The 27049-nt window shown below is 37.9% G+C and overlaps 1 protein-coding gene across 2 annotated transcripts in view; it reads right to left on the bottom strand.

The window, feature by feature from the left end:
- Positions 1-7666: 7666 nt before the first annotated feature.
- The window catches only part of ramp1 (receptor activity modifying protein 1), a 33073-nt gene continuing 13690 nt past the window's right edge, over positions 7667-27049 (bottom strand). For both annotated transcript variants that reach the window (XM_053497076.1, XM_053497075.1), the window contains exons 2-3: positions 20617-20752; positions 7667-8949 (exon numbers count right to left, since the gene is read on the bottom strand). In XM_053497076.1, the coding sequence (XP_053353051.1) occupies positions 8694-8949; positions 20617-20732 (372 nt within the window). In that variant the 5' untranslated portion in view covers positions 20733-20752 and the 3' untranslated portion in view covers positions 7667-8693. The remainder of the gene's footprint in view (positions 8950-20616; positions 20753-27049) is intronic.

The following is a 27049-nucleotide window of genomic DNA, read 5'->3' as shown; positions in this document are numbered from 1 at the left end:
ACCAGTCGACCTGGGTGTGCACCTATTCAAGTTAAAGAACTTTAGAATTCCAAACATGGCACTACTGTACTGTATGACACTTGCATAGTTATGCAAGTAAAATGCTTAGGCCAAATGAGCATTAACCTATTTCCCCTCGTGTACCATGGAGGACCTGCCAGGGTTTAATTCCCTGATGGGTTACCCCAGCCACCATAAGGCCATAAGGCAAGCCACTTTCAGTGCCAGTCCTAAACCCTGGGTGGAACCCTGAACCCGGGATGGAATAAAAAGGGGCGCATCAGAAACACACTACCTATTTCTTTTGTTATTGTAGACATTCAGAGGGGTTTCCCCTGAGCCTGTGCACAATGTTTTTTCAGGACAATTAAAAAGAATGTCCATGAGATGAACCTTATCACCAGCTTGGCTTTCTCTGGGCTAAAAAAAATCCCAGTTTTTGTAATTTTTTTTCCTTTTTGGAGTGACCATAGATTAAACAAGCCAATTAGATTTACCCCCATTTTCCCGCACATTTGGAGTAGGAGTAAAATAAAGGGAGTTTGAGTTATGAAAAATGCATTACCTAACACACACACACAGAAATATAGGACCTTTAAAAAGTGTGACAGATCAAACATGCAGAACATAAAATCCATTGTGGTGCACGTTAACAGAGGCAGCAAAAAGAAGAAAAACATCCCAAAGAATCAACTTACCTGAACCATATCATCAGCTTGACTTCCTTTGACGTTTGCACTGACGAATGTGGGAGAAAAAGGATCAGTCTCTTGCTGTCCATTCCAGGAAATGAATTTCCACTTTTGAGGCTGGTACAGGGCCAGGAAGCAATGCTATTTCACACCAGCTCAAATGGCATGCTTGAATCTTGACACTGATCAATGCCCTCTGACCGCTGAAGGATGTCGGCTTACAGTAAAGCATCTCTCTTATATAAGAAGGTGCTATACCCAGCATGTAATATTAGGCATTTAAGAAATAGCATGCAGAAATAAGTGCAAAGGCGCTATTCGATATATTTCTGAAACATCACTAATAATCTGATTTTATTATTTATTTTTTTGTTGTTCATGAATAAAGCACGTCATCACTGATTTGTTATTCATTTACTTTTGTATTCATTTTAGTTTACACACTTACCGACCTGGAGCATCTTTAGCTGTTCCATTGACTGAGGAGGACAGGCTTTGAGTCTGCATAGTTTACTTTGAACTGTTCCTCCAGCTCATCAAATCCGCCCACATGGGGTGAACTTGAGCAGCATGCAGTACTCGGTGGAGCGTGCTCTTTTTTTATAACAGTAGAGAAAAAAAATTCCTACACACTTCACATGTGGGAGGCATTGTGAAGTGGTTTTACTTCGTGCAAGCAAACACCCTTGGTTGAGTTAAATTCAATGCTGAAAATAGGAGCAATCATCAGGTACAGATATTGATGGACATTGCACCCACAATTTATTCATGTCAGCAGTAATGGAGGTGGCATGGTGATGTAACAAGTGGCTTACATGTTCAGGGTTCTTGGATCAATCTTGATTTTGGGTTACTTTGGAGTTTTAGGTTGTTCTTGTATCCCTTCCTGGAGGTATTACCACCGCATGTCATAGTGTTTCTGGATTACGTTCCAGTCCACTTGTTAATATTCAATTATTATAAGATCTGACATTTTAATAACGTAGTGGGAAAAGCTAATTTTGCCGAATTATGTGGTTTAATTCTGAAAAACAACCAAAAACAACCAGTCTATTTTAAAGATATTGGCCAGCTTTGACTCCAATCTTAAAAACCTTTTGATTAACATTCTGGCATAGCCTTAGATAAAGAGGCAACTTATCAAACAAACACTCTGCTTACGGATGTTTAAACCTCTTGCTTGTAACAGTAGCTAAATATGCTTTCCTCGTACAGCCAAAGTCTGACGTTCGAGTCCTTGTTTGCACTTTATGCCCTAACGATGGAAATCTAGATTGAGTTGAGATGGCACTGGACAAAGCTCAAAATGGTAATGCTAATGAAAAAAATGCTAATGATACAAACCTAGAGAGCATGAGGATGCTTTTTCTGTACAGGTGCATGTGTTATTCATTGAGGAAAGAACGATGATAAGGCTGTGATTGACATTTACCTTAAGAAATGAGACATGAGAGACTGATGTGCATGATACTATATTCATATACAATGGCTGTACCGAAAGTAATGCAAATATGGTTGTTATATTAAATAACAAAAAAAAGTTTAAATTATGTATGTTGAGTAACATATGTTGGTGGAGTAAGTCTTGCAAAGGTACTATTCAACATAATTTCTATCACAAGCAATGCATTTGCACCAACCTTGAACCCAACCTTTAAATCCTCTTTGACAATCCTCTTGTTGCAGTTGATGGTTTTCCACTGCATTATAGAATGTTTACAGAAAACCAGCATTAAAGACAAATAACGCAGTGGCAAACCATCAGCTGCAGAGAAGACTCGAAAGCTGAATTCAATGATGGTGTCAATGCATAGTGATGGAGACTTTATCACGGTTGATGGTCTCCCACTGCAAGGTTCATCTTCAATGCTGGTTTCCACTTATTTCAACTTCTTTATGTACCTGTGCACATTGCTCTTGTCAATGAACATTCTGTAATGCAGTGGGAGACAATCAACTGCAACAAACGGGATTTTCAAAGAGGATTCGAGAGTTGGGTTCAAGGATGGCACAAATGCATCACTTGTACAGTAATAGAGTCTATGTTGATTAGCATCTCTTCACAACATACCACCTTGTGCAATTTGGATGACGCATGTCATTCTAAAAAAAAACCTTATGCATTGGTTATGTGTATTAGTAATACATACAGCACTTTTACAGCACATATTTTATTAGAGTCAATACAAATTGGGTAAATATTAATAATGATTTAATAATGGATCATCAGATTGTCTGTATGTTTAAGTCCAATCTGAAATAAACCTTTTAAAATGCTGAATTCTCTACTTCCACCCTACCATAACTTGTGCATGAGCTACATGCAAGAGAGAAAGAACTATACACATACAGTATACTAGCTATGAAATGTCAAGACTTCACCATGGTATGTGCTCTCTAGGGGCTCCACACATTTCTGCTTTTACATTTTCGTGATATTAGTGGTGTTGTTCTGCTAATGAACACAGGGAGAAGCGCAGACTACACAACTTAGATGGATCACTATGTCCTTTATACAGTATAAATTAAACTGGGTGCTATAAAATGGGGTCCTGAACCAATGTTGCTGTGTCAGCACTATACAGGCAGGCCCAAAATTGGATCCTATTTAAAAGTTTATATTTTTCATTTTAACTCACACCCAAGATGAAATAGAAACAATAGAAAATGGACTAAAACCAGGCCTAATTCCTTTGCGCTCATCTGAAGATAGAAGTCTATGGAAATCAGGCCACATTAATCATTGCACTAAAGGAGAAAAAGGTTTACAGAGCTTAACGCTCTTTCATTCATTATACAGAACTATAAAATAAAACTAACTGTTGCATCCCTTAAAATGCATTAAAGCTTCTCTTGTAAAATGGACATAACCTGCTTCCCCTACACTTTAACTACCAGCAATGACTTACTGTAAAAAATATATATATTGCTTTGCATTATAGCGCTTTTTTTTTTTCTTTTACAAGATTTCACATAAAGGCTTTTTTTTTTTAATCCTACTGCATCTGACTGTCTTTCATGTGGATACCCTTTCTGAACAGCTGCTGATTATGAATTTCTCTTGGTACCTTTCACTCAAAGGTCTAATCAAAAGCCTCAGATTAATAATAGGGTAATATAAATAAAATGATATTTACAAAACTTGTATTGACCTTCACCACTTTAAAATATATATATATATATATATATATATATATATATATATATATATATATATAATATTATATTAGATGTTATATGTAAGGGATGTTGCCTCACAGCCAGTTTCTTTGGTTGCTTTAGAAAATAGTTGTAAATGCGAATTATGTAGGAAAATGTATAAGATTTGTCTATTAACATGTAAAATCTTCTTATGAATAAATTGTGGTTCCTTACATTTCTCTCTTTCTTCCTGCTACAGTTTGCCTAAATCACGTTACTGGTTCACCCACTTGTCATTGAGACAGAAATTAACATGCATAATTACAATTAGTCTATTGCACCTTGAGACTGATGGAGGCTGCGTTTCATTAACGATGTGATTTTCCTCTTGAAAATTGTGTCTCCTTCTGAATGACTAAAGTGAAGTGTTGAAATTTTTAAATCTCTAATTCTAAGCATCGTAAAATAATTAAACCAAAAAAAAAAAAAAAACTGCTTTTAAGGCACTGAAGTCAATATTATGAAAATGTGTTTTTTTTTATACTAACCAGTAAATGTCCCAGTATTTATGGTTGCCATTAATGCTACTGTACAGTGCTGTTGCAATTTCAATGCTGATGTTTGAGATGTTGAAAAATGTTCTATAACAGCATTATCCTTTCTATAGGAACCTCAACAGGACTTACTCCAGACACGCCACATAAACAGTGTAGAAATGTGTTTAACTGAAAAAATAATGAAGGTTTGTATGAGGAGCAAGGTTTAGATTGCAGCATTTAATATCTATTCAAAGAGTCTCCAGAGTCAGTGCTTGGTAACAGTTTGTAGCATTTCCAAAATCTTTCAAAATGGAGGTTTCTTAATTACACACCAAACAGCATTAAAAAAAAAAAAAAAAAACATTTTAAAAGATTGAAGCAAGAGGCTGGGGAGGGTCTGACTGTTTATAACGTAACTCGCTCACTCATTCTCAATACCAATTATTGGGTTCAGGGTCACAGGAGGCTTTTAGCCTATCCCAGGGTACTCAGGGCATTGGTGGGGTGCCAGATAGGGTGCCAGTCTATCACATGGCATACACATAGACTATGGACATTTTTAAAATGCCAATTAGTTTAATCTGCATGTCTTGGAAGCTAAGCACTGGGAGAACACGCAAACTTTACTCGCACAGAACCAGAGGGACTCAAACACTTGACCCAGAAGGTCCAAGGCCACAGTTCTAACCACCATGGAGGTGGCTTTAAAATAAATACTACAAAACAAAAACATTTAAAAGTAAATACCGTACAAGCGTGATAGTGTTGAAAATGTGCTGTGGGAAACATTTTAGTATATTATTGGAAAATCATCAACAATTATCAATAATTACTTAATGCAGGTACTTTGCATTAAATTAACTTGTGTTAGATTTATGAACTCCTGGCAGACTGTGCACCGCAGAGAATGTGGCAAAACATATTTAGTAAATCGAACTAAGGGCACAGCTGTTTCCTTGTGTGTCAGGTTGTGAAAATATTATGTTAATTCAAATAAATGAGGAAAAATGCCACCTTATAAAGCTCAGTGGTGGATTTGTGTTGATAGGTTATTATTATTTCTGTCAGTTTGTAATGTTTTTTTCTTTTATTCCCCTCTACAACAGTACATGCAAAAACTAAGATTTTCTCAATCTTTCATTTATAGATTCACCCAGCCTTAGGAACAACTTTATCCTGTTGGGGATGTGGTGGATCTGAACACTGGCCATGAGATCGGAGTATACCCTTACTGAGTTTTTGGTTAATTATACTGCAGAACACCATACACACATCCATTCACATACTATAGAGATTTTATGTTCTACCATGTCAATCCCATACTGGTTTGTTCATAAGATATACGAGGAAACTTTGAATAAAGTCATACAAACACAAGGAGAATAAACACTGTCAACTAGGGATCAAATCTGGGACCCAGAAACTGTGAGACAGTAATCCTCAAAGAAATGCAAAAAAAAAAACAAGAGCTACATCTCAGACCTTACAGGTCTCACTAAGCCTGTGAAATATTAAAGTCCATGACAGCACAATTAGAAGAAGACTGAACAAGTATGGTTTGTTTGGAAGGGTTAAATAAAAAAAAAATCACATGAAAACACAACTAAGGTTTGCAAAACTGCACTTGAACAAACCAAAAGACTTCTGGAACAATGTCTTATGTACAGATGAAACAAAGGTAGAGTTGTTGGGCCTTAATGCCCAGTACCATATTTGGGGAAAACCAAACACAGCATTTAAGCAGAAACACTTCATCCCCACTGTCAAACAAGGCGGTGAAGAGGTGATGACTTGGGCTTGTTGGGCAGCCACTGGACCTGGGCATCGTGCAGTCAGTAAGTCAACCATGAACTTCTCTGTATACCAGAGTATTCTAAAGGTCAATGTAAAGCCATCTGTCCAAGATCTGATTTTTTGGTCAAAATTAGGATATGCAACAGGACAATTATCTAATGCGCCCCAGTAAATGTACATCGGAATGGCCAAAAAATAAAAGCATTAAGGTTTTGGAATAGCCTAATCAAAGTCCAGAACTTAACTTAATCGAAATGCTGTGGCAGGACCTTAAGAGAGCTGTTTATAAGCAAATGCCCGAAATTTTCAAGGAACTGAAAGGTAAAGAATGTTTTAAAGAAGCGTGAACCAAGACTATGTGAGAGACTGAATAAAATCATAAAGGAAACTATAAGAGGCGGCACAGTGGCACAGTGGTGTAGTGGTTAGCACTGTCGCCTTGCACCTCTAGGGTCCGGGTTCGATTCCTGGCCAGGCTTGAGTGTGCATGGAGTTTGCATGTTCTCCCTGTGGGTGGGTTTTCTCCGGGTACTCCGGTTTCCTTCCACATTCCAAAGACATGCAGGTTAGGCTAATTGGCGTTCCCAAATTGACTGTAGTGTGTGTGTGTGTGTGTGTGTGTGCTCTGTAATGGATTTCCACCCTGTCCAGGGTGTGCCCTAAGCCTCCTGGGATAGGCTCCATGTCACTGTGACATTTACATTTACATTTAGGCATTTGGCAGACGCTCTTATCCAGAGCGACTTACAAAAAGTGCTTTAATGTTTACAACATTGGATACATACTTACACTGGGTTAACTAAGTTAGTGACCCTGAATACAGAATAAAGCAGTATAGAAGATAAGTGAGTGAGTGAGTGAGTGAGTGAGGAAAATATTATTTCAAGTAATTGGGGCTAAAGGTGGATCTACAAGCTATTGAATTATGAGGGGGGGACTTAGTACTCCATCAGGTCTCTCTAACTTTGTCCCCAAACCATCCTAATCCTGTCCATTCTTGTCACTCCCAAAGAAAATCACATCATATTTAGCTTCATTCGTTTAGCTTTTGGCTTTGTTTTTGTTAAAGGTACAGGTACAGTAAAAAAAATTATATGTTGTTATTTTTCCGATGTTCTAATTGCTCAATACTGAGATCCACTATGATCAGATTATTTTTATTATGTTTAAAACATAAAAAGGGGGCGGGAGGGGGGGGGGGGGTAAAATGACTATGTTAAACATTATCACTGGCCAACTGGCACGAAAGAAGTCTAAAGTGATCTCAGGCACAGCCAGCAAGTCAGAGAGAGAGAGAGAGAGAGAGAGAGAGTAAGCACATGAGTGTGTGAATAAAGCAAATGGAAGTGAGACAAGAAAAGTATTTAATATTTATATTAAAGGGGATTTCGGACTAATGGAGCTATGATGTTCTTGCTTTACAGGAATACTGATAGTTGCAAAAATATTTACACATTAAAAAACCACCTACTGTATACGTCCTTTATGTTTTTTCCATATGCAAATTTATTTACAAGTGATGCAGTACACAAACGAAGCATTGAGCTTAATGTTAAGAGGCCTCCTCAGGGGATTGGACAGTTCCTTTCTGACAGTCTTGGAATTTGAACTCATAACCTTTCAGCCATTAGAGCAATTTTACTAAAGCAGAACCAATAAGCTACCATTGCTTCCTTTTAAATCCTCCATATTTTTGGTTTATATTTTTTTAGCCGTCAGGACACAAAAGAATACAGGATAAGAAATAGAAGAGACAGGTGCTGAAGTTACCGGCTTTACCAGCTTTAAGACAAATGAGCATTCAATTACACAAAGTCTCTAATCATCACAAATCATGTTAACAAGCTTCTCAGATCGCACGGTGTAATTAAACCCAGTCGTTTCAAGATAGTTCAAATTTTCGTTCACCTCAAATGTTTATTCAACAACAAAATTAAAATGCCATTGACATTTACACAGTTTGAGAATAGTCACATGGGTTATTCCATTAAAAAAAAAAATCCAACAGCTAAACTAAACATTATTATGATTTGACACAATGCACAGCATAAGAATGCATAAAGGTGAAGGGAAAGGGAGCTGTTTGTCTGGAGTCCAGTCCTCACAGATAAAGATAATGACAATAATCTGCTTTTGTGGTGTGTCTGATTATAAATTAGTATCATTCAGTCATTGTCAGCTCCACTTGTACTGCAGCTGTTTCTCCATTGAGGTATTGTAATGAAAAATGTCACTACTTCAGATTTCAGGACCTTGCAGACATATGACAGAAGTCTAAGAAATAAAGTTTTGCTTGTACATTGTATATTTTAAAGGCAGTCGCTTGTACAGTTTCTTTCAGGTTATTTGTGTGTGTATGTGTACGTACGTGTGTGTGTGTGTGTGTGTAAGCAGCAGGCTGCGCCGTGCTTTAGCTATCTGATGCGATACGAATCCATAATTGAACATCTCTTTGTTTTAGCAGCATAGTGCGTTGGTAATAAGAGCCTCGGTGCTTGTGAGGGTCACTGGAGCAGAAAGATCTGCATTACACAATGCCCTCGCTGCGTTTACTCCTCCACACCACCAGGGCAGTCATGAGCAACGTGACCACAATGGGTACTATGATGAAGGGCCCTAAAATCCTGTTGGGTGGGTCGTGAGGAAGTCGGCCTGTGGGCGCGCAGTTGTGGAAATAGTGCCGGTGAACACTTATGAAGAACTCGTCCACTAGCCTGTTGGGCCAGAAGCAGTTCATCTTCCAGGCCACCAGGAACGTGCAGTTTGTCAGCTCTCCATAAGACCTTCAGGGAAGAAATGCAAAAGATCCATTGAAAATATGCTCACAGAAATGTACACATTTATTAAAATTAAAAACATTGTGTGGATAAATGTAGGCTGCGTTATCATTCATGTATTCATTCATTAATTTATCATCAGTTACCACTTTAACATAGAACAAGAGCCTATTGCAGGAAGTGAGGTGGGAGTACACACTAAATGGGAAATCTGTCTATTGAAGGGCATTATGCACACACCTAGGGGCAATTTAGTGTAGCTAATACTGTTATCGTTTGTTAGTTTTTTTTAAGAGGGAAGAAGGAATCCGTAAAACCTGGAAGAAACCCACAGGGACACGGGAAGAACATGCACAGAATCTTCACAGAGAGATTAAGGCTCTAATTAGGAATCCGTACTGTAGCTGTGATCCAGCAGTGCTATCTTCTGCACCACCATGATACAGTTGACCTTCCAAGAATGTAACAAGGCGTACCCTGTGGTTTCTTTGAAACAATATATTCATCAGGTCACTTTATATTATGTGGGTTGAAATAAACAATTAAACCTAATCAAGCCCACACACTGTCCTGTAAAAAGAAATTTACTGTTTAGCTTGAGAGGAGCCACAGGAATATAATACATACATACATGTGCATATACAGAACTGTGCAAAAGTCTTGACACCCCTCATTTTGCTTCCATGGTTCTGCATGTACATCCAGTCTGTGCATGAGCGAAATGGCTATTTTACACTACAGTATGTGCACGCTGTTGCACTGGCTTAGTAGCCACTGTTATCTGTACTGACTGAGAGATTTTTGTAACTGGTCATTTTTATTGTATATGATCAGCTATACAGTAGTGTGCAACTCATTTCATTACTTATTTCTTCCTATTTTGCTTCCCAAACTTTCTTGTATTTTTAATGTAATCTAGATGTTTTTCAGAGAAATGTTTTATTTGTTAAGCCGCATAGTGTCCTTTAAATCATTCAAGCATTAAAAAAAATAATAATAATCTACATGAACCAGTAGGAACAGATGCAGAAGATGAGAGATGGTCAGGCCGGTGATTATAGTACTGGTGATGCTAAATGCACGTGGTTGAAACAGACGAGAGGGGAAATGAGGTTGCTGCTGAAGTTGTTACATGAACAAACCAATTTTTTTTATTGTATCTTCGGGAACTTTGCTGTCTGTCACAATAAAACATTTTTTTTTTTTTTTTTACATTTCTTTAATTTGATCTACATAATAAAATTTGATTTAATGTGAAGAAATAAGGGCTGGCTCAAGAAATATGCACGGTAATGTACATGCTCACATCTTTAAGATTTGGTTCTAAACTGAAATATTACAGTCAGCTGAATCCCCTAATCATGCTTAAAAATACAACAGCTTTAATACTACTCTTCTGATTCAGTGCATGTTAAAGGAATATTTGATGTGTCAAAAATATATTCAATTACATGAGATTGTATAAAATGGCTTTTGTTAGTTACACCATTAATAATTAATATTAATGACTTTACTTTAATTAAATTTAAGTTAGATACTTAGGAAATTACAATTACACATTTAATTTAATGTAATTATATTTTAATTATAGAAATTTTAACAATGAACAATGTTAAAAAGGGAGCTTTACAGGACTTTGTATAGAGAAAAATGTATCAAAGAGACGGTGCCACATAAAACACGCCAGAAAAACACATGCAATAAAATTAGACCAATGGATAGATAGATGGACGGACGGACGGCTGGATGATTGAATGGATGAATGTACTTTCTTGATCCCCAGGGGGAAATTTAGGAATGTAATACACAGAATCAAAAAACGGAATATGAGCACATTGCCTCGGGTAGTGTTGAGAAGTAGATAGCAATAAGTAAATAAGGTATATATAGACCTATTTTTTATGACTTATGATTTATATAGTAATCTTCCATTTCAAGCTGTTCATTGCTGTCACTGAACAATGGGTCTGAAACTGGGTGATTTGTACTGCATAGCAATGCCTGAGAGAAGGTGTCTGCTATTGTTCTGTTAAAATATAAATGTGTTGAACGCTAATTGCTTTTATTTAATAATGAAAAAAAAAAATGAATGGCAGGTGATTTTAGCCTTATGCTATAATTACATGCTCACAGCACTTAATTTTACAATAAAATCCTTCATTAACCACGGCCATGTTTCTAACTACCTGAAAAACCTCTTTTCATTTCATCCCCCCCCATTTCTTCTTCAGTAAACCTGGATGATCTGGAGCAGATATTTGACTGCTATCTCACCCTCACACAGCCACCCCCATAGTGCCCTCCCCAGGCAGTCTATTTATAAGGCCATTCAGGTATGTGTGGGATGCCTGGGATGACACTGTTGATACAAACCTTTACTCAGCAAGCCTCTTATACAAAGCTGTACAATAAAGAAATAAAGAAATAAAGAAATACACAGACTGACTAGACAATTAGATGGCGTTATGGATTAAATGATATTGATATAGTTGTTTTCATAAAGATTTAGATACAGACATCTGTTAGGGGACAGGATCAGATGACATAACTGAACAGTGTAGGAGCTACTCAAAGTTCTGTTGGGGTAAGAACTGTCTTGGTATGCTGAAGCATTAAGAATTCCTTATACTGAAACTAAGTGACTCCAGTGAAAAAACACCAGTTCCAGCACGCCTGCACCAGTGCACAAAGGTTCATAAAGACATGAATGAGCAAGCAACAACATTTATACACACAGACACAGACACATATATGTGTGTGTGTGTGTGTGTGTGTGTGTGTGTGTGTGTGTGTGTGTGTGTGTGTGTGTGTGTGTGTGTGTATATATATACACCAATTGTGCAAGATCTCCCACTTAAAAAGATGAGAGAGTATTTGGTCACCTACAAACAAGCAAGACTTCTGGCTTTTACAGACCTGTAACTTCTTTAAGAGGCTCCTCTGTCCTCCACTCGTTACCTGTATTAATGGCATCTGTTATCAGTCTAAAAGACACCTGTCCACAACCTTAAAGAGTCACACTCTAAACTCCACTATGGCCCAGACCAAAGAGCTGTCAAAGGACACCAGAAACAAAATAGTAGACCTGCACCAGGCTGGGAAGACTGAATCTGCAATAGGTAAGCAGCTTGGTGTGAAGAAATCAACTGCGGGAGCAATTATTAGAAAATGAAAGACATACAAGACCACTGCTAATCTCCCTCGATCAGGGGCTCCATGCAGGATCTCACCCAAAGGGGTCAAAATGATCACAAGAATCATGTGAGCAAAAATCCCAGAACCTGCAGTGCCAGATTGTTGCCAAAATGGATATCTGGATATCTTCCTCTAGACACATACTTGTCTGGAGTGTGACTTATGTCCCAAACAAAATAAAACAACTAAAAAATGAGTATAACCTTTAGGTTTCAGGGGGGAAAGGGAAAGGAAATGGATATTTAAAGAGATGTGATGAAAAACATCCCTCTGGACTTATTTATTTTTTTAACTCCACCAGCTGTTAGTCACAGAAAAAAAAAAATGACAAAGACAAAATAACGTAAATCACAGCTGTACTTTATGTTCAAAATGTAAAGATTTGAGGTTTTAAGACTGCTGATTAAATGAAGCTGTCTAAGCTGAGGAATACACATTAGCAAGTATGCTCCTATACCTGAACAATAAGAGATGTGACACTCATTGATTCATTATTATGCATGTCTGCATTGGAATAGACAAAAAAATTATGCACATTTAGGAATAATGTAGTTAACACCTAGAGCAGAGGCTACATTGAGCTTTTCAGCTGAGGAGTAAATGAACATATGGAGGCTTCGTGCAGTACCCATATGCTGTAGGTTGGGAGGGTGAGCCTATAGCAGATGTCACTCCTATGAGTCAGTAGATTGAATTTCCGAGTGGTTTAACACCACCAAATATATCTGACTGGAGAAACTAGAGACAAATAACAGCACAGGGTGAACATGACACCTTAGACTTTAACTGTTATTAACTTGAGATTTGCACAGGAATGAGATATAAGGACAGCGTTAAACTTTATTCCATGGTGACCAGGGGAATAGGAATAGATTTTACCACATACAATAGAGATTGTAAACTCTTATCCTTCCCACTCGAAATTGCCTATATTAATCTTACATTAATTAAGCTGGGAAGTCCATGTATCGAGCCCGTACACAATCCTCATCAATTACTGCTGCATTGTGCCTTTCGGACCGCGAAACCTGGATATCATAGAGCGCAGACACAATACTGTCACCACTGCTTGTCTCTATTCCACACCCTCTCGAAGTCATTAATGTCACTAAGTGATCCTAGATTATATGAGTGGTATTTAAAGGTTGTTTGACCTGAGTGTGTTCCATTGGAAGCTTAGCGTCGAGCACATGGAAACGATCCTGCAAGCCTTGGCATCAAGTGGAAGTGCCTGGCTGAGCAGATACAGTGGGGGGAGCAGAACGTCTGGTTAGGATCAACTCTTGAAGCTCGAAAAGGTTCATCATCGAGTTACTGACGGAAACTGGGATAAACATCTGGGATAAACATCTTTAGATCATAGCACCGTATCAGTGTATTGTTACACTCTTAATGTAAGTGTTGCAGTCAGGTCTATTGTACCTACTGCCCAGGATTGGGACAAACACTCATACACACATGTATACAAATCGACACGAACACACACACACACACCAGCCAATGTGGGAGCTCTTAACACAAACAATTTTTACAACATACTGTAGGACATGTCTGATAAGTTGCGAGTGATGCAACGCCCTACATTTTTGACCATCATACTGTACAGTAGTTTGATTGTACAAGGTGGTTTTATTCCGCGCATGAACAGACTACTACAACCTCCTGGGCCCTCTCACCCGGCCTGATCCCAGGACAGCTTTCTCTGGTCGTCCCCCTCTGATGGCGGGGGCTGGCTGCAGCTGTTGTTGTTGTTCATGATACTGTATGCACTTACAGGTCTGCAACACTTCCTGACCTGTGTTAATTTTAAACTGATGGAAACAGCGTGTGCAGTTCTTAATTCCCAGACAGCCCCTGTATGATCCATTATTTAAGGATTCCCTTGTAGTGTAAATAAAATATTTAAGCATATCCCTATTCTATAATAGCCTGACAGACCATTTCTTCTTCATGATAAACTGCTCTATGGATTGACACACTCAGGCTCTAAATGATCCCCCCCCCCTTTTTTTTTCCCAGCATCTCTCTTATTTTCACTCATGAATGTTTTGACAGCTGAAAAAAATCATAAAAACTACCATGCCTCACATTTTTCTAAGTCAAGGGTTTAAGTGCTGATGGATTTAGCAGCATGAAAAAAAGGAAACGGGATCTAGACCTCCACGAGCAGTTTCAATGCAATCAATGAGACAAGTTTTAGACTGTCAGTAACCTCTACATCCTGATGTGATTGCTGTGTGGTCTGTTTTCTTATGTAAAAACCTTTCAAATTGATATCTTGAAAATCTATTATTCAATTATTCATTAACCTCAAGTTAAATATTCAACACTAATTGTATCTATTATTGATTTCTAATAAACTATATACACTACCGTTCAGTGGTTTGGGATCACTTGCAAATTTCTCTCTTTTTGTTTAGTGATTTATTTTCGACATTCTATAATACTGGGGATTTCAAAACTAGGAAATAACTCATATGGAATTAGGTAATTATGTAACAACAACAACAACAACAGTCAGTTGTTATTTTAAGACATGTACAGTAGGTTAGCCTTTCTGGAATAGTTCTTGCAAGAACATTACTGTCAAGTTACTCTCATGAAGACCTTTCCTGGAAAGCAAGACCCAAAACTTGTTCATTTAGAGTCACCAGGCTCAGAAATCACCAATTAACAAACAGCACCTCTGATTAGAGCCGTTATGAAAGCTTTACAGATCATGAGTAGCAGATACATCTCAACTGTTCAAAAGAGATTATTACATATTTTGGTTGCCTTCAGCATTGTTTTACAATGTAGAAAGAAATAAAAAACAGGAACAACCATAGAGTTAGACAGTGATCCTAAACTTTTGAGCGGTAGTGCACACGTTGGAGTATCTAATTGTCCATTTTGGTATAGGCAATGAAACAAGTGATCAGCTGTTAATAGCTTTAGCAGATGCAGATTGTGCGCAATGAGCCTTTTTATGTTCATGATCAATTTAATACTCTCTATGTGGGAACAGATTATTTTTACATAAATGGTCTCTCAACACCCTAGTGATGGTTTGTCATTTCATTTGTTTCTTTTTTCCCCCAGGACTCGGAGAGCTTCCTCTGAAAATGCACACTGAAAAATGCACACAGGAGGGCTGGGTTATTGAGAACTGTCTTTTTCTTATTATCACTGTGGCGTTTTAAATGTTTAAGTTTCTAGTAACAAAGTCAGTAGTTATTTGTTGATAATTGTTATTGCATGTCTTACTCTAACCCTTGACCCCTTGGCCTAAGCTAGTGTCTCTGTCCCTGTTTGTGTTGCACTGCTGAGCAGGTAAGAGCAAGTTTTTTTTGTCATGGGTACTTTAATGAGCTCTTTAATAGATGGGAATGACTGATCTTAAAGCCTGGTGAATGCACCACTCGACCTTGTCACGGGAGAGCACATGGGAGCTAATGCACAACAACACATATAGATGTCTGGATTAAACTTCTTAGGCACCAGCTGATGTTCTTAATCGTTCGAACTAAGAAGTGCTCTTCGAAGGTAATGGCTCACTCACATCCACAGTCAAGGGGTTACACATCAATATATTTGCACAAGATATTTATATATTTAACCTATATATTATACTCCAAATCAGGCCATACACCATACAGTACTATGATTATGAAACATAATTGTGGCTCTATAGCATCTAATAACATATAATTCTCATCCACTGCAGATCCTTTCTCGATCTTATCTCATCTCGCTCTTGCAATTCTCTGAAGCGTATAGCTATAGGAATGCCTACAGTATTAACGTTCTAAGTTAATGTCAGCTTTTGTTTATAAGTTGTGTTTATAAAAATCAGAAATGAATCCGGAATGACACGGTTTTACCCCAGAGCATATTTTGCTCTATATCGCTGTCTCTCCTATTGAAAAGCACAACAGAAATTCATTGCTAGTGTCCAAGGTCAACCTTGTCCATCACAGCAAACATTACTCATAGTTAGCATAACAAATGACTCACTGTTGAAAGGAGAGGCAAACAAACCAGATAAACAAGTCAAACTTTCGGTGTGTCTAATTAGCAGCGGTAACCCACTCATACCTCAAACACATTTAAAAATCAAATGCCTGGAAACACGAAGAGAAATACAGCCAACATGCATTGCTTGTGCAAGCAATATGATACAACATCTTTAATCTCTCCACTGTGTTTCTGTCTTAAAACCCTCTGCATGATGGCTTAATGTGCAAAAACCCAATGCGTCTCTTCTCTTGTGGCCTAATCAAATATCACCCCCCCCCCCCAAGTGGGTATAGAGATAATAATTATCCTGGAGCCCAACTGTATTAATCTGCATGCATCTTCCTGTTTTTGCTTCAAATAGAATAAAAAAACAGGTTTCACTGCTCTCTGACGAAAATTACTCTCTGTAGAGAACTGGTTACTTTAGTTTATTTATAATGTGAAACCTAAAAAAATATGGTCAACTAATAATAGTGCTAACGGTGCTTACGGGATTGGGGCAGAATGATTCAAACTACTGTCTTGGTAGACCTGCCCTGTCAACAGCTTTGCCAGAGGCAGGTTGGTGAGTTGAAAACCAAAAATTTTCTCGGGCCATAGAGACAGGAAACAGCTGAGAGTGGCAGGCTCTTGAACCTTCCCTTGACTTGAATACAAGCACTCCAGAACACTGTTACCATCGAAATAACAAACACTGTTTTGGTAAGGCGTAGTTGTGATTTCTGGGTCAATTAAAACAGTTGCTTTAATTATAGCACAAATGGGCAACTCTCGTGAGATTAAAGGTTTGATGTACTGTTCTGCTCTTGTAGCTCCTTCTTAACAACATCTGGTGCTTTATACACGCAGATGCTTTTTTGCTTACCATGGTTGCACAGAGTGATTATTAGAGTTTCTAAATCTTTCCTTGCAGCTCATACAAAACGTTTTTCAACAAAGTGTTCCCATCCGCAGAACTGTTGCTAACCTGCTGTTTTTATCCATCAAATCAGTCCATCAAAATCTTAAGACCAGGGAAAATATTACAAGTTTTTACACTTTGCACAAAAAATAATAATAATAATTCATCTGGACGGTCCTGATGGCTTCCAACAATACTGGCATAGCAGGGAGATCCCACAGTGGAGGAGGCTACATCATGATGTGGGGTGCTTTTTACTTCAATGGGAAAATGGAGCTTCAGGTTGTGCAGGGACGTCAAATGGCGGCTGGCCATGTGGACATGCATCTCCTCTGTGTGGTAATGCTGGGGTCTTTCAATAGGTCAATGATGCAATTCACACGCCCGCCTGATGAAGGACTTCTTCCAGGACAATAACGTTGCACTTCTGGACCATCCTGCAAGTTCTCCTGATCTAAATCCCCTTGAGAATGTTTGGGGGTGGATGGCAAGGGAAGTTTACAAAAACGAAGGTCAGTTCCAGACTGTGGATGCCCTTCGTGAAGTCATCTTCATCACATGGAGCAACGTTCCCACCAGCCTCCTGGAAACAGTTGCATCAAGCATGCCGAAACGAGTGTTTGAAGTTATCAACAAGAACGGTGGCGCTACTCACTACTGAGTCCTTTTTTTGACACTTGTAGTTCTGTTGTGGGTATTTTTGGGCTATGGTCTTAAACTTTTGATCAGCTGATGAACAGCCTGAGTTCAAATGCAGATTTCAATAAATTGCCAATCTTTCTTTTTTGTTGTTGACATTTTGAAGCAGTTCTTACAGCCTGGTTCTGATCCACCAGTAAGAAATGCGAATACTTGGAATGTTTTCCCTGGTCTTAGGATTTTGTTCAGTATATTAGGCAGCAAGTGAAAAGGAGTTCCTGAAATTAATGTGTTGTAAGCAAGAAAAAGAGGCAAAACAAAAAGGTCTGAGTGACTTCAACCACGGCCTAAATTGTGATTGCTAGACCACTTGGTCGGAGCATCTCTAAAACGGAAGGTCTTGTAAGGTATTCCAGGTATGCACTGGTTAGGACCTACCAAAAATGGTTCAAGGAAATATAATCAGTAAACTGCACACAGGATCATCTTATAATCATGTTTTCTGTTATATTGTGTGGATAGCTGGGTATGTGATTGTCCATTACATACCTGGAGAAGAGATGACACCTGGGTATACTATGTAAAGAAGACATGCTGACAGAGGCATTCCTCTGGTCCTGGCATTCATTCTGATGTTACTTTGACATGTACCCCCTACCTCCCATTGTTGATGGCCAAATATACCCCTTCATGGCAACAGAATTCCCTAATGGTAGTGGACTTTTTCAGCAAGATAATTCCACACTTCCACACTGCAAAAAGTTTTCAGGAATTCATTGAGAAACATATCAAAGCGTTCGAGGTATTGACTTGGCCTCCAAGATCTCAATCTGATTATGCATCTGTAAATTATGCTGGACAAACAAGTCTAATCCATAAAGGCCTCCACCATCTGCTGCTAAGCTCTTCGTGCCAGAGACCACAGCACACCTTCTGAGGACATGCAGGATCCATTACTTGATGGGACAGATCTGTTTTTGGCAGCATAAGGCATAAGGTAGACACAATATTGGGCTGTGGTTGTAAAGAAATATTGACTAAATCTATATAATGAAAGAAAGATGCAATTGAGTCAAACCTGCACACGTTTACAATGGCACGCTCAAACCCTGCCAGTGATGCATTACGCATAAATTGCTGCTTATCAAGAACAATTTTCTCCCACCTGAGGCTTATGAATTGCTGCTGTTGGCAGAAAAGTGTAAACACTGCCTTAACTAATTATTATCCAGCTGTTAATAGTGCTGCTTTTCTTTGAACTTTGAGAGCACATTCTGCACTATAAGCAAAAACATTTCGATTGTTTTTACAAGAATAGAAACTATTTTTGCCAAGGATTTAAAATTTTGCCAGTACAGTAAATCAGAAATTCAAGGTTAAAAGGTCATTCACAAACAAATCTCTTTCCAAAATGTAGCTACTACACTTTTGCAAATACATAATCCTTACGGAACTGATTAAAGAACTGTAAGTGAGCATCATGAGCCTAATTTAAATGCAAATAAATAAATAAATAAATAAATATTCCCATTTTATCCAGACATACAACGCCCTACTGTGAACCTGTTTTTTATCAAGTTTTGACCTTATTGTAATTTGCTGGCATCTTCCATGCAGCCTGATTCCTGTTCTCCTGAAAACAGTCAGCGGTTTACATTCGGACCCATCAAAAAAGTTGGCAAATGTGGTTGGAGACGTTTTGAATAACTAAATCATGCACTTTCACTTTCAGTAAACATGGCTGCTTTCCTGGCTATCCTTATTTTATATCTGTAAATAATTCGGAGTTGCTAATTGTAGTTTGCATCCCAGTTAGCATCTATACCGCTTATCCTGTGTAGGGACATGGGGGCCTGGAGACTATGCCAGGGAACACAGGGTGGGATAGGTGCCAACCCATCTCAGGGCATGAGGACAACGAGAACATTTACACACCTAGTCATACATTAATGTCAAATGCTAATCAACCTACACTTCTGACTGTGACTGGAGGCATCAGCGCTAACTCCTAAAACACCATGTCCTCATATTTGGCATCATTTGTTTCATCATTAAGTCAGTTATTGGCCTTTCTGACTCAAAGCACGAAATCAGAACAATCAAGCTGCTATTATTATATCTGAGCAAACACTCTCTGCAGTGGCACTGTCTGGTCTTATTTACATTATTAATATACATTACGAACCTTAAAACTATGAAAATGAGGTGCATCTATTACTACTAAAGAGAAAATTCCAGGTTCAAACCCAACCACCAAGTTAACATTGTTGGGCCCTTGAGCGAGGCCCCTTAACCCTTAACCGCTTTGATGTATAATTAGATAAAATGTAAGTGACTGTGGATAAGGGCATCTGCCAAAATGGTGTAAATATAGAAACTGATTTCTCATTACTATACCATCGAGTCTCATCAACATAATTTTCATTAAATAAAAACCGTGAACAATATTGGGATTATGTAAACATTCAGGAATTATTTTAAAGGATTAGTTCTGATTTCTTCCAACTGTTTTATATTAAAGCTTAAAATAAACTGCATCTGCTAAAAAACAAAAAAATATATATGTTTAATAAATAAATAAACAAAAAAACTAATTTTTTAAAAATTATTAACTCAATACATTATTAAGTAAATCGTTCTTCCAGGGTTATTTACTTTCCTGTCTCCCTAGTATTCATTCATAAGATTGCATCCCCCAGTTCTGTTAATATTGTTTCGAGTTTATGTTCATGTTAATATCATTTTTCGACCCATTTCATAAGTTAAAAGAAAGAAGAAAAAATACAAGTTGTTTAAAGATAAAGATTTCCAGATTAATAGCTTCAGGGGTTCTGGTTCCTCACGTAGGTTTTCTGTGATCTAAGACTGTGGATGTTCATTTTAAGTATACAGGGAACTGGAAACAATAGCGATGTTGTGTGAAATAGGCTGCTACTCACTGTACTGTGTCTTCCCAGCTGCACCAGTGGCCCTGGTCTAGAGCTTCCATGTCCTCCTTGAACTTGGCCAGACATAACTCCTTGATAGCATCTTCATAATAGCTGCTACAAGCCATCGCTACTGCAGAGAGAGTCGCTGAAAAAAGAAAGATAAATTGATTCAGAGCAATTCCACTACTTTCTATATTTATCTTCTTATTAACAAATTCATACTTCATCTTATGATACATTAATTCAACACCAGAGCTGAGATCCATTGCTTTGGTCAAAATGCCTGGCACAGATTCCAGTGCCTTTACTGTTTTTTTTTTTTTTTTGTTGTTGTTGTTGTTTTTTTTAATGACATTAATTAACTGCCTAAAAATCTCTTTAACATGTCTTGTAGACTTCTAGATAAACACTATTTGGTGACTTTTACTCGTTTTGGCAAATTATTTTCTGTCTAACACCGAAGTTGGTCTATAACATAATCTTTAATTTAGAAACTGCTATATAATCTTATTTTAAAAGCTTTAAATGTTCATGTTTTAAGTAATTGATGACATCTAGCAGCCAAGTTTATGTGACGAATGTGGCAGAACTACGGGCTGTGCAAGACAGTGGCTGCTGTGAGTGGATTTAATGGTTCAATGGATTTGCAAAGAATGTTAAAGTTTAGTAAATGCTCGTTTACACTGTTAATGTCATTGCAGTCACTTAAGCAGTAATACATGACAGGTATGCATTGCCTAAAGTCTGTGATAAGTTCTATTATGTGATTTACCCTACTGTACTGTGCATCCCATATTATAAACTTAAAGCTATATGGGATACTGTAGTGTAAGCATGGTGGTAACCTTAGTTCGTAGTGCAACCTTGAAAGTTTCACTTCCCAATCGATATATTTTCCTTTTTTTCCCCTTTCTCCTGATTTTACTTACACTGGTTTTATTTATTGTATTTGGGAGCCATGATACACTTACTGTACCATTTTTAATAGAAAATTAAGCAAAGAAATACTGTTACACTACTCAAAATATGAATGAGTGATTTGTGTAGAAGAGACATGAGATGTGTGCTGTGTATGGAAAGGTGTTGCCTGGTTCCATCTTCTATTACTGTAATGTTATAACATAAAGGGATGACTAACATATACTTTATGCAGTCGGTTGACGCACGAACAGACATTAAACGCATACCTGGTAATGTAATAGGGAGGTGTCGTCAACTAAATTAACTGATGCAAAGGATGTGGCCTTTAGTCCTTAAGTCACTGCACAATAAAGGATGATGAGAAGTTGGGTATTATACTCGTGCTTTGAATAATTGTACATGAGCTACAGCTTAGTCCGAATGCTTAGTTATAATATACTTCCTGCCCAAAGAAGCGTCACCACTTCAGAAGGTATTGGCCTGCATCAAGCAATGAAAACAACTAAGGAGATTCAAAATGGCATTGATATTGGGTTTAGAACATTATTAAAACCTGATAGGATAGTGAGTGCCAGTTAACTTTGCAGAAAAAAAGTTGCATTATATTAAAAAAACTGAAAGTAGAAATCACACCTGTGTTTAATAGTGAAAGTAAGAACATTTCCACACTCGCCATGCAACAACAACTCACAGGCTGTGTGGCCAAATGAAAACCACTTGTTAATGAGACGAATCAGAAAAAAGCTTCAGCTTGCTAGGGAGCATAAAAATTGGGAAAAAGAGCATGTGGTCTGATGAGTTCAGATTGATCCTAATGCAAGTTGATGGATACGTCAAGGTAGGAAGGTAAGTTGGTCATGTCTAGGCTCGGGAATGTTATGTGGCAAAATAATTAAGTCAGTTGATGACCTAAATATACTGAATGAATGGTATGACGTCAGCAGAGTTTTTCTTCCTTTATAGCACAGGCATATTCCAGAACATGAATCTGCCACTATTTGTCGTAATCAAAACTAAGAACGGAATATTAGAGCTTGTGAACATACATGGGACAAATTAGCACAGCCAATCCTACCCTGTTTAAGGTCTAAGGAAACCTACTGTACTGTATGAGGGCAAAGAGAGAATGTAGAAACACACAGTACAAAACCACTGGAGATCATTAATGATGTCTAACTCGTCAATTCATAACTCGTCAATTCATCTTTTTTTATGAATTTATTTAATGATGATTGAAGATCATCTAAATTAAAACTGTGCAATGTCCTTCATTTTACTGTCTTAAAAACTTTAGTACAATCCAAAAAGAACAAACACAATTGGTTTAATATTCAGCACAACAACTCGTTTCAGATGTGCTTTGCAGTCTCCTTTTCATTCTGTTCTTCGTTCCTATCTTGTTTTGATCAAAGCATACAGCGATGACCCACTAAGCCTGGGCAAGACTGGGCAGGACTGCCATCACTTTTACCGCCTTGGACATTGTTGCAGGGACACCTTTATATTACATCAGGAAACGTCAAGAATATCAGTTCAGTCATGTGACACACAAAGAGACCCTGAAGAAAGAAGAAGTCAGCCACAGATCAATGCTTCTGTGCTTCTCCTTCTGTGTGGGAGTGTGTGTCAGTGTACGTGTTCGAATGTGCGCTCTGTGCTTAGTGATAAGGATTCTACAGTCATTTCCTGGCTATTACATGACAATAGCTGGATGCTAAAGACAGCCTGCAATAAGAGGCAAACACAATTAAAATGAGGGAAAGAACAGCACAGTTCACAGGCAAATTTACAGCTTGACAAAAATGATCTAATCAGTTAGATAGATGTTTTTGTTGTTTAATGGTGTTTGTACTCCTGCTTTCTTCTCGCTTTCTCTTTTTGTACACGCAGTGCTCTATGCAAAACCCACAACTTATCTATTCCATGGAAAGAAAAAGGAAGAAGGGAAATAATGCATATTATTCTCTGTACATTGCATTATTTCTTCGGTTTGCTTTTTAACCTTATCATCCAAAAAAAAAGCAAATAATAAGTGTAGATAATTTTTTAAAAATAAAAACTCAAATCACTAACACTATATTAACATACATATATACAGTATTATATATAAATATAACACTATATTTATTTTATTGGAGGTTTCATACCCAGCATAATACAATATCTTAAACAATATCTAAAACCTACAACCAAGACCCGTGGTAACATACTTACTGTATATGCACCTCGATTTTGCCAAAAAGACAGACCTGAAAAAATTTACTATCCTTTTAAGAAGATTTAAAACCATGGATGGGCTTCCCAAAGAGTGAATTAAGGCTAGAGTCAGAGCGTCAAGAGCCACCACGCACGGATGTCTTCAGTAAATGTGCTATGATTGTTGCATTTCTAGTATCTAGGAAGCAACATCTGGACCAGAAACCTAAGCTATGGAAAAAAAAACTGAACCATTGCTCAGTGATCTAAAGTCCTCCTCTCAGATAAAAGTAAATGTGCGATTCATTTGGAAATCAAATTCCTAGAATGTGGAGAAAGGGCTGAAAGGCAAAGAATCCAAGTTGCTTGAAGGCCAGCGTGAAGTTTCCACAGCCAGTAATGACTTAAAGTGCCAAGTCATCTGCTGGTGTTGATCCACTGTCAACACAGTCAACACAGCTGTCAATCAAAAGATTTTCCTTCTTTCCTTTTCCAGCAGGATTTAGCACATGTCCACGATCCCAAAACTACCACTACCTTATTTCCTGATCGTTATAATATTGTGCTTAATTGGCCAACCATCTTACGTGGCCTGAACCCCATAAAGAATCTATGGCATATTGTCAAGTGGAGGATGAGAAACACCTGACCCAACTATACAGACATGCTTGAATGCTGCTATCAAAGCAACCTGGTCTTCAATAATGCCTCAGCAGTGCCAGTGTTTCTCTATTGTTACGACTGGTGTCCTGCTTCTGGTTGGAGATTTCGTTGCATGGATGCCACGTGTGGTCTGCGTGTGGTGTCTGGGGACAGTTCCACTTTTCCCTGAAGACGGTCCTGGCCTCGGCTATTGCTGACAGCTGTTCTCTGAGGACTCATGACTGAAGTTCAGGACTGGAGTTTCCTACAGTCTACTTGAGCCTCAAATAACGAACTGGAGTCCATATTGACTTAACCACATCTTCTGTTATACTGAACTTCCAGCTTCCTAACACACAGTATAACTGTAGATCAATCCCTGCTATCTGTTTTCACCCAAATAAAGGTGGGTTCCCTGTTAAGTCTGGTTCCTCTCAAGGTTTCTGCCTACTGCCATCTCAGGGAGTTTTTTCCTTCCAAGCTGCTTTGTGACAATGTCAATTCTTAAAAGCGCTCTACAAATAAAATGGAATTGAAATTAAATTGAAAAACGGTGCAATGGTAACATGATGCAATAGGAAACAAAAACTCATTCTTTATTCAAGGTCGGTTGTTGGGAAAGTGAGACAAGTCTATGATGAAAGATCATCTCTCACCTTCTCTCTTTTTCCTTCTCCCTATAGTAATGGAAACACTACTATTGTATACGTATTACACAATAGACACAATGAATTTCAATTAATTTTCCACTCTGAAATGTCATTGTTTTGCTGATGATAATGAGTGCATGTACAGAATGATGTAGTGTATATACTGTATAACCATACTGCGAACAAAACAAAAATATAGAGCCTCGACTGCCAACCAACATTACATTTGTGTGGGGGTTTCAAACACAAGTTAGCAGATGAAAGATTTAATACATCTCTAGCTAGCTACAGGCACAGAGTTCCAGTGAGATGTTTCTGTGACCCTCTTGTATTGGTTCCCGTCAAAGCTTTCCACATATTCAAAGCCTGACACATGGATCTCATGCCAAATTGATTTCTGGAAAAAATCTGTTTCTTTTCTTTTTTTTCCCATTGGAACGGTTTCTGAGTCGTCGATATTGGAAAACAGAGAGTACTTAAATTGCCATTTTTTGACTTAATTATCCATTGGCCTTTATAGATAATTGAATTGAGTTTAAAGTCCCATTAACACAGTTCATGGAGATGTTCATTGTTCTCGCAGTGTCTTTTATTAGAACTGTCGTGAATCTTTTGTCATAATCATTCAGATCCAGTTCTGGCGATATGAGGGGCTCAATAAGCACATGTACTGTGCTCTCAAGATAGAGGTGACTGTCACTGGCTAAAGGTCACCGTGACACCACAATATCCGATAGTGAAAATGCTCGGCCCACTCATAGGCAATTCACGCAAGAACAAGCTTTTACCGAGTAGGAACTAAGGGACATGAATAATAGACCGGAACTTCATGTTCTGTCTTTGTAGCAGGAAGAGGGGGCGATTTTGCCCTAAGTGAATTCCAAAGACATATTGTGCAGCAACGGTGGGCGGCATGCTGTAGTCAGTGTCCTTATGTTAATGCAAAAAAAAAAAAAAACACACACACACGAGTCATTTCAGACAGCTGAGTGTGCAGTTCACGCCAACTTCACTCAATTGGTCTGGAATAAATTAGTGGAAAAGTGATTACTGACCCCTGGGGATGTTAGTGTAAGATTGTACATGCTATAATCTGGTAAAGCTGACAGAAGATGTCCTAATGTTTTAAACGTTTTCAGTAGAGTTACATGTGATAAACACCTGATATGTAGCTTACATAAACAATAAAATGATGCTAAGGTGTTTCAGAGTATCTTAATGGGCCTCAATAAAAGAAATGCTTTTTTTCGTGTGTGTGTGTGTGTGTGTGTGTGTGTATAGTGACCCAAAATTGGTAATTGGTAACTAAATTATATTGCAAATATATTCTCAGCAGCCACTTTAATTCTGCTTATTCATGCAGTTTTTTTAATCAGCCAATTGGGTTTTACCAGTGCAATGCATAAAATCATGCAAATACAGGTCAAGAGCTTTAGTTAATCATCATATCAAATATTAAAATGGAGAAATGTGATATTAGTTATTTCATTTGTTGTTAAACCTAACAAAAAGTGCATTACATAGTAGATAGTAAATTTACTATTTATTTTTAGAATTATAAAAAAGCGTCCAGTTTTATCAGGTCTGATATGCTTTAATTTTTTACTGGATTTCGTGTCAGCTTTTTCTGGCTACACTCCTGTCACCTCTCTCATCGATATGGCCTTTCTGCTTGTAGAAGTCCATGCATTTATTATTTTTCCAGCCCCATTGTGTATAAACCCTGAAGACTGTTATGCATGAAAATCCCAGTAGATCGAAAGCTTTTGAAATACTAAACCACCGACATCCATTCCCTGATCGAAATCATTAAGACCTTGATCACATTTTCCCATTCAGGTTTTTTTAATATGTACATTAAGTGAAGCTTTCGTTCTGTATCTGCATGATTTTATGCAGGTGTTCCTAATAAAGTGGATAGTTACAAACTCATTTTCTTAATTTTTGTATTTGTCTTATTCTGTAAATCTGCTTTGCAAAAATGACCAGTGTTAATGCAGGAGTACACTTTTTAGTGCACATACATCACTGAT

Source organism: Clarias gariepinus, chromosome 5, assembly GCF_024256425.1.
Source record: "Clarias gariepinus isolate MV-2021 ecotype Netherlands chromosome 5, CGAR_prim_01v2, whole genome shotgun sequence".
NCBI classification, from domain to species: Eukaryota; Metazoa; Chordata; class Actinopteri; order Siluriformes; family Clariidae; genus Clarias; species Clarias gariepinus.
The sequence above is the reverse complement of the archived record's forward strand: the minus strand, read 5'-3'. Positions and strand labels throughout refer to the sequence as shown.